The following is a 14650-nucleotide window of genomic DNA, read 5'->3' as shown; positions in this document are numbered from 1 at the left end:
TTAGAAGAATTGAGATATCGGAAACGAAAATTTTGAAATTTAGCGATAAGGATATCTTGCAATCAAACATGTTGCTATCTCCAGATTTTGGTATTTGGGATCTGGGGATTCGGTGACTTCGGCATCACAAAAGTCTGGTGATCCGTTACTTTGAGTTTTGGTATGTTACAATATTGAGATATGGCGTATTTTAATTTTAGTAAGACGTAATGTTAGAATCTGTCGGTGTAAGTTGTTGTTATTTTGCAGCATTGAGATTTTGGAAACGGAAATTTTAAGAATTCTTAGGGATTTCAGGATTTTCAAATTTGGAAATCTGAAATCTCTGGATCTCTTCATCTTGAAATCTTTACTTGAAAGTTTCGGGATCTCTCTCGATAACGGAATCTCGAGATCTCGGAATCGTGGAATTTATAAATCCAAGATTCTTAGGCTGTAGATTTCGAAAGCATGGAGTTCTAGGATGTTGGGAACTAGCGAATATGAGAGAGATCTCGAAGTCCTTAAGTCTAGAAATCTTAGGATCATGGAATTTATGCAAAGAGCTGCTTTAAATAAACTGTATCTATTTAATATATTTAGATATATATACAGGGTGTTAGGTAGCTTAGTGCAGATATTTCAGGGGGTGATAGAGGATCATATTTGAGGGAAAAAAAATCCTTGTACGCATATGGTCAAATCTCAATTGTTACAGAGTTATTGAACATTTCTAGTTTTCGGTTCTGTTTGCCTTAAATTAGCTCTGGTACAAAAACTATGCTGGCTAACTCAATTCGGTTACTTTCATTCGAAAGCTGAGAAAATTTACTTAAATTACTAAAAATTGGTCTTTCTTACGGCGTTTTTAACGAATTTCTCCTAAAAATGATTGATAAAACTGATTCCTGTAATTCACCAATTTAAAGCTCTGGTAGCGTTCTTCAATTCGTGTTTCGACGTAAAATGCCTATCTCTTTTAGTTTCGTTACAATTTCATTTTTAAACGTATGGTTTTGGGTGTTGAATTAGTATCTGAAATCTGCTCGACCTCATACATCACGCATGGCACACTAGATTACCGCGTGCGATGAACACAGTCCGACACGCATGAAAAACAACAAAAATGTTTTTTCATAAAGTGAGGGTTCGCCTTCACTTTTGCTTGCATAACTTGCAAAACTCAAGCCGCATAGGTATATTCGCTGGCAGCAGCTCTTGAACTACAGATACTAACAACACCCAAAACCATACGTTTAAAAATGAAATTGCAACGAAACTAAAAGAGATAGGCATTTTACGTCAAAACACGAATTGGAGAACTCTACCAGAGCTTTAAATTGGTTCTAAAATGTTACTAATCCGCATGAAGTATAAGGTTAAGACCAATTTTCAGTACAACATTTTTGAGATACAGTTTATGCAAAAAAAAACTTTTTCTATAAATTCCTTGATCCTAAGATTTCTCGACTTAAGGATCCCGAAATCTCTCTCATATTCTCTAGTTCCCAACAACCTAGGATCCCATGATCTCGAAAACAACAGCCCAAGAATCCAACATTTATATATTCGTCGATCCTAAGATCTCTAGATTCCGTTATCAAGGGAGATCCCGAAACTTAAATATTTCAAGATCATGAGATCCAGAGGTCTTAGATTTTCAAAATTCCCGAGATCTCTAAGAATTCCTAAAGTTTCCGTTTCCAAAATCCCAATGCACAGTGTGGATTGTTTCGTCCTTTATCTCTATATCTCAAAATACCGCTGAGCTAGGTTCAATCTTTTGATGTTAAAAGAAAGATATTTTTATGAGGACTCCAAGGATGCGGTGCTTGTTCACGGCACGTATCTATTTCTAGCAGTTTTTGCCGAAAGAAGGGCATGTTTTGATTGCAGGATATCATTATTGCTAAAATCCAAGATTTCCGAAATCCGCAGAATACCAAATTCAATTTTAACAATTCTATAAAAATAAACTTATCAAAAGTAAGCGAAAGAGACGAAAGGTTTTAAAGTCTGTTCTAGTATTTCACTAATCAAAGTAAATATATATACATTGGTCGAAAGCTCACAGCTTCTTTCCATCAGTAGACACTTCAAATGTAAAATTCAAGTTTCTTTTCAATCTAAAACATTCGTGGTGTGCTAATGATTTTCCCGAAGGATCACTCCGGAATGCCAAACATATATTTCCAATTCACATTCACATCGCTGCTGCTCGTACTGGCTCCGGCTGCCGGCGACAGTATTTTTTCGCTTCTAAACCGCACCGCATCATGTCTTGTCTGCGGTCTATACCTACATTTGTGCCCATTCATGATCCGAATGCCTAATCCGTCGCCAAAGGTCGGTCGCCACCGAACGAATATGTCTAATAATTTTATGTGCCATAATAATAGCTTAGATATGTTCTCATCGTCGGTCGTTCGTCGTACCCATCCACGCATGTCGGATTGCTTCCTTTGTTTCAGTCTGCTCTGTGTCAGAGGAAAATCAAATTAAATTCTGTTTGTACATTGTTTGCTCCTTACGATATGTTCCGTGTACGGGGAAATCCCTCCACTATGCTTGGTACAATATCGATTCGTCTGTCTACTGGAAACGGTGACTCATTTCGTCACGCGTTTTGCGCCTATCGCACCACCATCTGTGCACGTGCAAACCTGATTTTACTGCAAACTTTGTTAAAGTGTCCAACTCTGCCATAGATCTCAATTAATTACAAAGAGAAAAAGTGTTAAAGGTTATTCACCAACTCGTGTATCGCCTGACTGCACTTTCCTGTCCATCTAAGGCCACTTTGGAAAATTACGAAAAGTTCTCCACCGGACAGCTATACTTTTTCTGTTTACAAACCATACCCAACCCACCCCCGAGCAACACGACTGACACAGACTCCAGTGCTGTTGTGGTGTAAAGTTTCTCCTTCAACGTTCACCACAAGTCACAATCAGGAGGACATTCAACAAATTGTGGATTCGCTCCGGAAGCCAACACGAGGTAAGGTAAGCCGAAAAATAAATCTATATCCTGGGCATGCAACTTTTGCCTAAAAAGATACCAGCAGCAGCAGCAGCAGCAGCAGCGGAGGGAAATAGTTTGGCAATCTCTCTGCAAAGTTGCAATAACTAAGCGACACTTGGCCAATTATGGGCAGAAGTTTACAAACGACTTTTTACACGCCATTCTTGGGGATTGGGTTCATTTCTGGTGGTTCTTTGCTACTGTGGGAAAGTTTTTACTATTGTCTTGTGGTAAAAAACAAGAGTTGTTTTTAATGGTGATACCATTTGAAAGGCATCAGGTATGTTCAATCAATTATAGTATCAGTAGTGCATCAATCAGCAACTATTTGCGTAATACTCAACCAATAATCCGACCGCTTAATTTGATCGGTATTTAGCGAGCTAATTTCCCCATCGCTTGCGCTTTATTACGAAAACAAATTATAAGTACTGCTAACGATTAGTTTCTATAAATTTACTTTTTCTTTCTTTCATTTTGTTTGCATGCATTGGCCAGTCGCTCATTAAAAGGATTGCAATCCTTAATGTAAGTAAGAACGACTATCGCGGGCGAGCCTGCCTTCAAATGTAGCTAGTAGATTTACTGTAAATGCACCGTTTTTTCCCGAACCAGTATCGTTCAAGAATGCAATCAGAGCACACACAAAAAAATTGAATCCAACTAGAGGTAGTGTTTAACTGCACGTGTAGTTATTGGAGTAAATGTCAGCGATAATTATTGCGTGATCTTTAAATACGTCTCTACTCGTTTTTCCCAAAATTTCATTTTTTTCGTAAAAGTTATTCTCACAATATCTTTTGTATTTTTACCATGTATTTAGAGTTAATTCATGTTAGAATAATTATAAATTACATTTTGGGTTGTTTTTCGGTAGAATTGTCCATTCAACAAGAAAGAAAGGAGAGTTCCATTTAATTTCACCTTACAACGGTGGTGTTGTAGAACAAATAAATGGAATATCCTTCTACTTCGCCAGTAAAAACTCCATTTCCTCGTTGACATATTCTCCTTGGTATATTTTCCACTTTCTGTTTTGTTTTGATTAACCCTTTATAAGTCAGTGGCAGCTGCATTGCCTTAGCCAAAAATCTCTAACTTCTGCATCTCTAACAATATTTTTATAACGATAGTTTTTCAAACAGACGAAGAAAATGGTAGAAGACAATAACGAATAGGATATAGCATATCCTAACTAAATTGACTCTCAGATCAACCTCGTTCCAAAAATACTCTAGATGTATTGTTGAGAGTAATAAAATATTTTAGTAAACAATTTTCTTCGAATACTTCCTAATGAAAGCTTATGTATTTCGTGGACGAACAATAGTACTTTCCTCTGGAAGTTGATTTGTCATTGTTCAAAAAAACGATTAAAAATATGTTACTTTGTTAAAATATTTTTCAACTCATCAAATTGATAAATGATCTTTTAATCATACAAACATTTCGCGTTTTCACGTAATGAGAAAACGCGCGAGTTTCATGGGTTCGATACACTGTGTAGGCATCCTATCTTAGTTTACAGACCGTCCACTGGTGTTCGATGAAAGCAAACCAGCGAGTGTAGCTGTGTCATCCTTCTCCTCAAGACTATATCGAATATATCGAACAATATCGAATGAAATAAAATTTATTACGGTTGTATAATGCCAAATGGAGAATATAAGCAGCAATACCCGTTTTATTGCGTTGCTCTAGTGGTTTTCATGACCAATTTCATAAAGCTGCTGATAAAACTATGAGCTCCACTAGAACCTTCTGATGACCGCTACGGAACTTCCTTCCGACCAAGAGGCCCACTATTCAGAATGTTTTTATACGCACAAGCAGGGATGGTTCGACTCAATTTTGATCCATTCCATTTGACAGTGCCGTAGCGAGGTACTGGCGTTGTAGCTCCGTAACTACATAAGATACAGCACAATTGTAGGTAATCACTAATTCCACAAATGTCCCATATATAGCTTTGTCAAATTTTGTTCGGCTGAGACTTGAGTCATACTGATCGGACCATCTCTGCGCTCAAGTAGGATTTTGACGCTCTACTGTAAGCAGCAAGAAAACCGATTATGCTTTTCGCTGCATATCCGCCATAATTCTATGAAGCTTCTCGCTTTGTTCGACCGACAAAGCTACAAAACATAAAGCTTGCTACGCAAAAACCTAAATCGCCCAGACAGCTTTATCAAGCTGAAAGCATATCGCACTAAGCAGAAAAGGTAAAGTTTCACTTGAGAGGACCATCCTGTTCGATTTGATTTATAGCAACCATCATAAAATATCCGAAAAAATAAATATGAAATTTTCAGCAGTTTCCGTCGTTGTGCAGCATCTGCGTATTCAATTTTATCGTGCATACTGAAATAATAAGTGGTTAAAATTAACGCGCCATTAAAGTTTTGCAATTTGCAATTCAGGGGGTGATAGAGGATCACATTTGACGAAAAAAATCCTTCTACGCGTGTGTGTGGTCAAATCGCAATCGTTAGTTATTAAACACTTTTAGCTTTCGGTTCTGCTGCCCTCAAATTGGCTCTAGTACAAAAGTATGCTGTTGCTTTTCTTCGAAAGCTGAGAAAATTTTACACTGAAATTGCGTTAAACCTCCTACTTCATGAAATTTAATATCTTTTCAGAAGCAAAACGCTGTGAAATAAGCGTTTCTCAAGGCGTTATCACAGACAAACAGACATAACTGTTGGAAGAAAAATCAACAAAAATTATCGTACCTCACATTTAGCCTGAACACTAGCACCATCTATGATCGACATTCCCAAATATCAAATAGCAATATGGGTGTCCCTCGAAGCAGCAAGTATTTTTTATGGGGAATTTCCCTACTTTCGTCACTTTCGCCTATTTTGACCAAAACGGAGACATTCCCAACTAAGCCCAAATTTGAAATGACGGTTTTATCGGTACGATGAATGGAAAACGAGTGTTATGTCTGTTTGTCTGTGGCGTTATTATCAACTAGTTGAGCCCGAATCTTACGACCCGGAAAATGTAGATTTCTGTCAAGAAAACAGCGGATACATTCCATTTATCAGTGTTTGCGAAGATATTTAATCTTTGTATTAGTTCTTTGAGCTATATATTAAATTTATTTGCATCACGGCATGCGAAGATCTTACGATTACAATAATATAGCTGTAAGATGTTGTAGGGTATGTTGCTGCTTCGTCGTAATTGCCTAGTCCCGTCCTATCCAACACAAATAATTAAAACTATCAGCGATTTTTATGACACACAATGCAAAATTAGTTATTCTCTAATATTTTAGTTTGTTGGCTATCATACGCGATCAATCAAAGCGAGCTGAGATTTATTTAAATGCCATTTTTCATCAAAGAATTCCTGGCAGCCAAATTTTCAACGTTTTTTCGTGCGACGAAAAAGAAAATGTCGACTAATCGTTTCAATTTTCGTCATTCATAAAATGAAAATAACTCACCGTTATTCCGTTATTCTGCAGCCGGGAAAACTTGCATGGCCTGCAGAAATTTTGCAGAATAACATTTGTCATGCCGTCCCAGACAAATACATGCGCGCTAGCTTCGTAAACATCATTGTGATTTTCAGTTCGGACGATAAAAAATTTTGATGGACGGATTTTAAAGCGGTACGACGAATATAAGAAATAAAGTCAGTTGTGTAATTTGAATAAAATGCTTTAATAATCGCTTTTTAGTGAATTCAAAGTTCACGGATCGGAAGGTAACTGTGTTTAAGTCAAATCAGCAGCAGAACTTTTGGAGTATTCATTAAACCCACCTAAGAAATGATGAAAATTAGAGTGGCTTTCCTTAATACGACGGCGATTAGAAATAAAACCTACATAAAAGAACCTGAAACTGAAACTAATAGGTTTTATGCTCGCATTGGATATGATTTAACTGAATAAAATAACTCCTCTGTGCCGATCCTATAGTTGGGCAAAATGGTTCTTTTGAGTGAGTGGCTGTGAACCGTCCATTGTCTGCCGCGAATCGATTTAAATAAGCGGGCACGTTCGAGTCGAGTCGAGCATTCGAGTCAAACAGTCGAGTCAAGTAGTACAGTCAAGCAGTCGGGTCAAGAAGGCAGTCGAGCAACCGATTCGAACAGTCGATTCGAGCGGTTGAGTCGAACAGTCGAGTCAAGCATGTCAATCGAGCATTCGAATTGAGCAATTAATCGAGTTGTCTAGTCAAGCAGTTGTAACGAACAGTTTAGTCGAGCACTTAAGTACAGCGATCAAGTCGAGCAGTGAAATCGAGCGGTATAGTCGAGCAGTTGAATCAAGCCGTCCAGTCAGGCTGTCAAGTCTAGCAGTCAATCCGAACAATCCAGTCGAGTTGTCAAGCAGTGTTGAAAAATTCACAGCAGCAACAAACTTAATGAGATTTCAAACATATGAAATTTCAGCCTTGATCACAAGCGCGAAACTCATGAATTTTTCTCGCTATTATACGCGATGTCTTTGTTGCTATGCGATGTGAACCAAATTCAGCTGTGAGCATTTTGCTTAATTCTTATACAGCTGGCATTTTATACGAGTTTTGTGCTTCTTGCTAAGTGTGATTTTTTCTGCTTAGGATCAAGCTAACATGATTCACACTTGATTTTGATTTTTGAAGAGTGTTGATATTTTGAGTTTTTACCATCACTGTTGTCAAGTCGGGCAGTCGAATCGAACAGTCCAGTCGAAAAGTTCAGTTGAACAGGTCAGTCGAGCAATCAAATCGAGCAGTCTACTCGACCAGTCTAGTCGAGCAGTTTAGTCGACCAGTTAGGTGACCAAGAATAGAACCCATTACTACAGCAGCATTACGTCCTGTCAGGGCCCTGGTTTAAGTTACCGATAAGCCTTTTATGACATCCTGTCAGAGACCTGGTTTTGACTACAAACAAGCCTCTCATAGATATAGATAGATTTGCACCATACAACTAACAGTTTTATTGCGGTTTGACAAGCAACTGCAATAAAATCAACTTTGATTGATGCACCATATTGTATTGCTACGCCCCGCTTATCGTAAGTTTATTGGAGATATGTCGCAGCTAATCAGTTTTATCGTGGTAATATAAAAACAACCACAATAAATTTGCTTTATTAACAGTTTTATTATGGTTTCATTGCTCTAGCTCCAAGCTGCTAACAGTTATAACAAAATCAAATTATTGTAGTATCGCCAGTCAATTATTAAGCAATTGATTAGATTAAAACTGTGAACTTTCGAGTTGCACCACGAGAAATCTTGTGTATTAAGTATTACAGAGGTTGTGTGGAACGCCAGCCTAGGCCTGCCCTGCTGGGCTCATCAATGGACTTGAAATTAAACTTTAAAGAGTACATAAAGCTGGGCTTGATATTAGGTTAGAATAGGGTTAGAAATTCAAGATTGGATTTGAAATTAAACATGAAATAGAACTGGAAAACGAGGCATGGAATTGGAATTGAAATAGGACCTAAAGCTGAACTGAAATTAGAATTCAAATTGATCTAAAAATTAGTAAACTTAAAATTGAACTTTCAAGCCATTGTCGAAAAACACAAAAGTGGGAATTTTGATTGAAAGTCAAAAGTAAAAAAAAAAACAAAAAATAACAGTCAAAAACCACAAGCAGAAAATTGAAAGCTAAAGAATGAAAATAAAAAATTTTAGTCGATTTAAATTCGAATTCAAATTTAATTCATAATCAAATATGCGAGGTTGAAATTCAAAAGTGAAAAACAAAACTTCTAGAACCTAAAATTTTAAAGACAAAAATCAACAGTCAAAAGAACAAAAGTCAAAAATCAAAGAGTCAAAATCCAAAAACTAAAAATCTACTGCTTAAAAATTTATGCATATAAAACTGAATGAATTTCTCTCTGACCCTTCAAGACTCGGAAACTACTGAACCGATCGGCGTGAAAATTTGTACGCAGGGGTATTTGGGGCCAAGAAAGGTTCTTATGATGCGAAATACGTGATCGTTTGATATAGCGCCGAAACGTGAAGTTTTTCGCATATAGTGTCTTTAGGAACATTTCTTGGTATAACAAGCCCCTTCTTGTGAGAGAAATCTTTGGGTGATTAATTCCCTTAAAAGTGAGATACGAAATTTATTTTCTCGTATATTCGCGATACAGGTTTGGTATTTTCGGCAAAGTTGTAGTAAATATCAATGTAAACAACTTTGTCCAGGACACCATACTTGTATCTCTTCATGGAAATTGTCTATGAAGCGTTATTCATGGACAAACCCTTCAAAACAGTTTTTAAACCCTGAGTTATTCTGGTCAACTTTTACGTGTTCATAGTGTTCTAGAAAGTTGTTTATCTTACTAAAATCAACGTTTCTGTAGAACATTATTATACGTGATTTTCTGAAGTTTCGGAGATATTGAGCTTTTTTGAAGAAAAATAGTACTTCATTGAGCTTAAATAATTCCCAAGGTGGCAAATGGTTTAAAGGTTTTTTGTTGTTTTTTGTGGTTGGAGACTCCTCCCCGATCTGGAAGGTGGGGGGGGCTCCCATACATATGAAACACAAATTTCTGCATAACTCAACAACTAATCAAGCAACTAAAACCAAATTTAGCATAATACCCTTCTGACATATAAAAAAAGGTTATGCAAGAAAAAACTACGTTCAAACTTTAGTTAGTTTGAAGGTAAAATGTCTATGAAATGCCCCAAGCAACAATTTGGGTTTTATTACATTCTTATGATGGCGTTCAAGACCCAAAATTGGTCATGAACAACGCCGTAAGAGTACAATAAAACTCATATTTTTGCTTGGGGCTTCTACATAGAAAGAAAAACCATCGTAGAAACTATCAATCCGAGAGTTAAATTAAAAACACACACCTACGTTTTTCTGCAGAAATTGATTTCGTTTAGTTCTACTATGGTAATACACTGGTATGTAAACGTTGCAGTAGAAAATATTATGTTCTTTCAAATTTTATGGTAGTTTTCACTATATATTTCTAAAGTAGTTAACGTAACCTATCACAAACATGAACTGAAAAAATAAACTGACAGTAGCACAACTGCTGGGTGCTGAAGATTGAAAAATGACCATATTTTCAATGAAATAAAATGAATCTTAAGACTTTAAAAAGATTACCATTTCTAGCTCAAAGAGTGGAATTACACCAGCACCGAACGACGCCATGTCCATATTTGGTAAACCATTAAACGTTACAGTTCTTTCAAGTGATTGCATCATGTCCAACGTGTAACAGTTATTGCTTGTTTGTTTCTTTTTATCTCATTCCTCAACAATAATATCTTACATGAGAAAAAGAAAGTTAAGAAAGATAAAATAATTCCTTACATATTTTATCGTATATTTCATCAGTCACAGAATCACTTCCTACTAGTTGTTATAATGTATTCTCTCGATTACGTGACTATAGGGTAAGGTAACCTATAGTGTACCGTCTACCTATAATAGAACTATTTTTTTCGGCGTATATTTCGGCGTTTGTCAGTTTGTACTTTTTATTTATAAAGCTATCTGCCATAAAACAAAAGGTATTAAACATAAAACACATTTTAGTTTATAAAATTTTAACTGCATATGATTATTAATGCCCTAAAATTGGCATTTTCATTAAGTGTGGGGTTATTATACCGTGTTCCATTGCAAAAAATGTCGCTTTTTGTGGACCCTCTCCGTGCAAAATACGTTAGAATTCCTATAATGGATCCGGTCGTTATTCTATGGTAAACCCCAAGGGACCAACAAATGATAACTGACATCTTAAACTGTTTTGAAAAATATAAACATTACCTGTTCTGAATAATTCATAGAAGAACATAACTCAAGCACTAAAGTGTCCATTAATGGTTAATTTACCCTACACGGGTATTGGTATCTAATCGCACTCTGTTGCTAATTCTTCGGTAAGCACACGCTACGCTCATTTTGAGCTTTACCAACCCACGACGCAACGACCCACTCATTTAATCTCGCGCTCTCAAAATATTCCGCAGTTCGCTGCCGGCTGTGCTCGCGTTCAGTTCGGTTCAATATTCTATCATCTAGCCGATGATGGGCTCGTTAAACACGTTTCTCTATTTGCTGCTTCCGGCACTAGTGCTGCTGTACGTGTACATCCGCCGTAAGTTTTCCTACTGGGCCGAACGGAATGTTCCGCACGCACCGGGAGCCCCACCGATGGGGTCCTTCAACGGGATGGGCACCAAGTATCATATGAACGAAATACTCGATCGGGTGTACCAGCGCTTCAAACGGACCGGCATATCGTCGACGGCAGCTGGAATGTACATAGGCTTCAGTCCAATGTTGGTGATATACGATCTGGATCTAGTAAAGCAGATTCTGGTCAAAGATTTTAATTCGTTTCGTGATCGAGGAATGTATTACAACGAAAAGGATGATCCATTGTCGGCCCATCTTTTTGCGATCGAAGGTGAGAAGTGGCGGTTTTTGAGAAACAAGCTAAGTCCAACATTTACGTCCGGCAAAATAAAATACATGTTCCATACCATTAAGGACATAGGAGATGAACTTCTGGGTTGTTTCGATAAGTACATTGAAAGTAAGAAGCCAGCAAACGTGAAAGCAATAGCCCAGCGATTCACCTGTGACGTGATCGGATCGTGTGCCTTCGGATTGGAGTGCAACACACTGAAGAATGAAGGTTCAAAACTGCTAACTATTGGCGACGCGGTATTTAAACCCGGTCGGATCAGAACAATGTGGATGTTCGTTTTGGTTAGCTATCGCGATCTGTCAAGAAAGTTGGGATTTAAACAACTACAGAGTGATGTTACGAACTACTTCATGGGCGTGATTCAGAACACAATCAATTACCGAGAGGAAAATAAAATAACTCGACAGGATTTTCTGCAATTGTTGATACAATTGAAAAATAAGGGAACTATTGAGGAACATGAAGAGGAATCGAAAGAAACTATCACGCTGAACGAAGCAGCAGCACAAGCTTTCCTATTTTTCGTAGCGGGATTCGAAACCTCATCGGCCGCACTATCCTTTGCTCTGTACGAGTTGGCCGCTCATCCGGATATTCAGGATAAGACGAGAGAGGAAATCAAACGCGTTCTTGCGTTGCACGGTGGGCACATAACTTATGAAGCCCTGAGAGATATGACCTACTTGGATCAAGTTGTCAATGGTAAATTTTCGAAAACATTTTTTAAGTTTCTAATAAAAAATTGCCTTTTTGTTGTAGAAACCCTTCGCAAGTATCCTCCCGTGGGCAATGTTTTCCGCATTGCAAACGAGTCGTATCGTTTAACCAATCCGGATGTAACCATAGAAAAGGGTAACATCGTAATCGTTCCCATCTATTCGATCCATCACGATCCGGAAATCTATCCGGATCCGGACCGTTTCGATCCGGAGCGCTTCGCGCCGGATCAAATCGCGGCACGACACAGCCACAGTTTCCTGCCGTTCGGTGACGGACCACGCAACTGCATCGGAATGCGTTTCGGACTGCTGGAAATTAAATTCGCAATCGTACAGCTGCTGAACCGGGTTCGGTTCACCGTCAACGAACGCACGAAGGAACCACTGAACATGAGTGTCAAATCTACCATGTTGGATGTGGAAGGTGGAATCTGGCTAGACACGAGCCGAATTTGAATTGAACAGTTCATGCAAAAACCTAAAAGTTAGGCTGAAAATTTACGGCGCACATGTAAATAGATATGAGATCATCCCCGAGAGCAGCTGGGTGTGAGCCGGGTGTGTTCGATAAGCCATATTGGGAGGAAAAGAGCGTAGATTGTTAGATTGAGAGGCGCTGGAGAACCGAAGCTCTTCATTTGAGAATTTGACGTCATGCATTATGAATTCCGATTCGCTAAAATATACATTGCTTGTTCAATATTTGTGAATTATACCAGTAGTTACATTAAAAACACATGGTTTGTTGTTTACATGTCTGGTTGTTTATGCTAAAAAATGTTTTGAAGTTTAACAATTTTGCATCAAGTACCGCGCATGGTAAAGCCTATTTCGAATTGTTTGTATGTAGATAAAGTTGCTAATCATGTTGTGTTTCCTAATCACCGCTGAAAACAACCTCTGATCAAAATCAGAAAAAAAACTATTCTCATTCTCCTAAAACAAATTAATGATGGACACTGGTTTAATGTTCCATTTAATTCCAATTTCCAGTTGACATTTGAGTAAAATTTTTACTCTCGACTTTCGAATTCTGATATTCAACTTTTGACTTACAAATTCTTACATTTGACTTACGACTTACGACTCTTGACACATCAATTTTACTTTGAAATTTCAACTTTTGGCTTTTGGATTTTGAAGTAGGACTACTTCTTTGATAGATTTCTAGATTGGGGTGCATTTTAGAAAAACGAAAAGGGAACATGTAACGAAAAGTGGTTATAGTTTGCACGCTTATAACTCAGTCATCCGTCAATAGATTCTAGAGATATTGGTATCAATCGATTGGAAATTTATCAAAAAATCCAATACAACACAGTAGATTACATGTTTCCTTGACAGCCGTTTAATAATTGAGAAAATATGAGTCGAATATTTATTATTTCATTATTTGCATTTTTTTGCCTTCCCACGTCAGTGCTTCCATAGCACGGATGACAGAAATATGTACGAGATGAGCTAGGGGTTAATCTTCCTTATGATTGTATTTAATTTACGCCCAATACAATCCGATCGAAAATTATTGAGCTTCAGCTGTTGCTGCTTCTCCAGATAAGGCAACGAAGACTTCCAAATTCACCAAACGAGACGCCAACAAACCGAAGGATCCATCGACTCATCCGCCAGCGAACGATATGATTTTGGCTGCTAACTGCTAATTGCTATCGCATCGCTATTGCTATTGCGCATCGTCAGATCGTCACGTCATTCGGTCAACGGCTTCTGTTGGAGACACATCGGCAAGCAGCTAGCTTGCGACTCATAACATCATAAACATAAAAGTCTATCTTGATTACAGATCCTACCAGTAGCGTTTGTCCGATAAACAGTGTTCCCACCATTAATTCACACACCAATAACCTATCTGATGGACGAAAGTAGACAATGGACACCACGAGTCAGAAATTTGAGAATTCGAGATTAACGAACGGACCTTTTCAGGTCCACTATTTAAATTAGTTGAAGAGTTGAAATTATGAATTGCTCACATGTAAGAACACAATCCTTTACCTTTCGTTACCCGCGTCAACTCCGATTTATAGGCCTGCTAAAACGTAACAGAATTCTCTCGAATACTAATGCCACTTGGTGAAAAACTTATGGAACTTTTTCCACCATGTGAAAGATCTCTGTCTGCGGATCAACTTTACTGAAAACAGTAATTTTATTTATTGCTGGATTCTCGCGATACCCTCTATAATATGAAATTCGTACAAAAATCACCGGCTTTGGCATTGGGAGACGAATTGCTCTACATTCGTAGTCCTACTTCAAGCCTGCGCCCGTGCCACTGGGCATGGACCCTTGTACTTTTTAATTAAGATTTTTAAATTTTTACCTTTAATTTTCTACCTAAAATTTCGACTTTTAATTTTTAATCTTTGATTAATTGACTTTCATCTTTCTATTTTGTATTTTTGACTTTCGAGTAAAATTTTGATTTGACTTTGACTGATCTTTTTCAATGCCGTCATCGCGAATATAG

At 37.7% G+C, this 14650-nt stretch overlaps 1 protein-coding gene across 1 annotated transcript; it reads left to right on the top strand.

Annotated features, from left to right (window-relative positions):
* The first annotated feature begins 10999 nt into the window (after window positions 1-10999).
* LOC128745279 (probable cytochrome P450 6a14) lies at window positions 11000-12898 on the top strand. Its single transcript, XM_053842312.1, has 2 exons — window positions 11000-12145; window positions 12203-12898. Exons 1-2 carry the CDS (start codon window positions 11035-11037, stop codon window positions 12616-12618), a joined length of 1527 nt encoding a protein of 508 aa, XP_053698287.1. The 5' UTR covers window positions 11000-11034; the 3' UTR covers window positions 12619-12898.
* Window positions 12899-14650: the final 1752 nt, after the last annotated feature.

This window comes from Sabethes cyaneus, chromosome 1 (assembly GCF_943734655.1).
Source record: "Sabethes cyaneus chromosome 1, idSabCyanKW18_F2, whole genome shotgun sequence".
In the NCBI taxonomy this organism is placed as follows: Eukaryota; Metazoa; Arthropoda; class Insecta; order Diptera; family Culicidae; genus Sabethes; species Sabethes cyaneus.
This window is presented reverse-complemented; position numbering and strand designations above follow the sequence as displayed.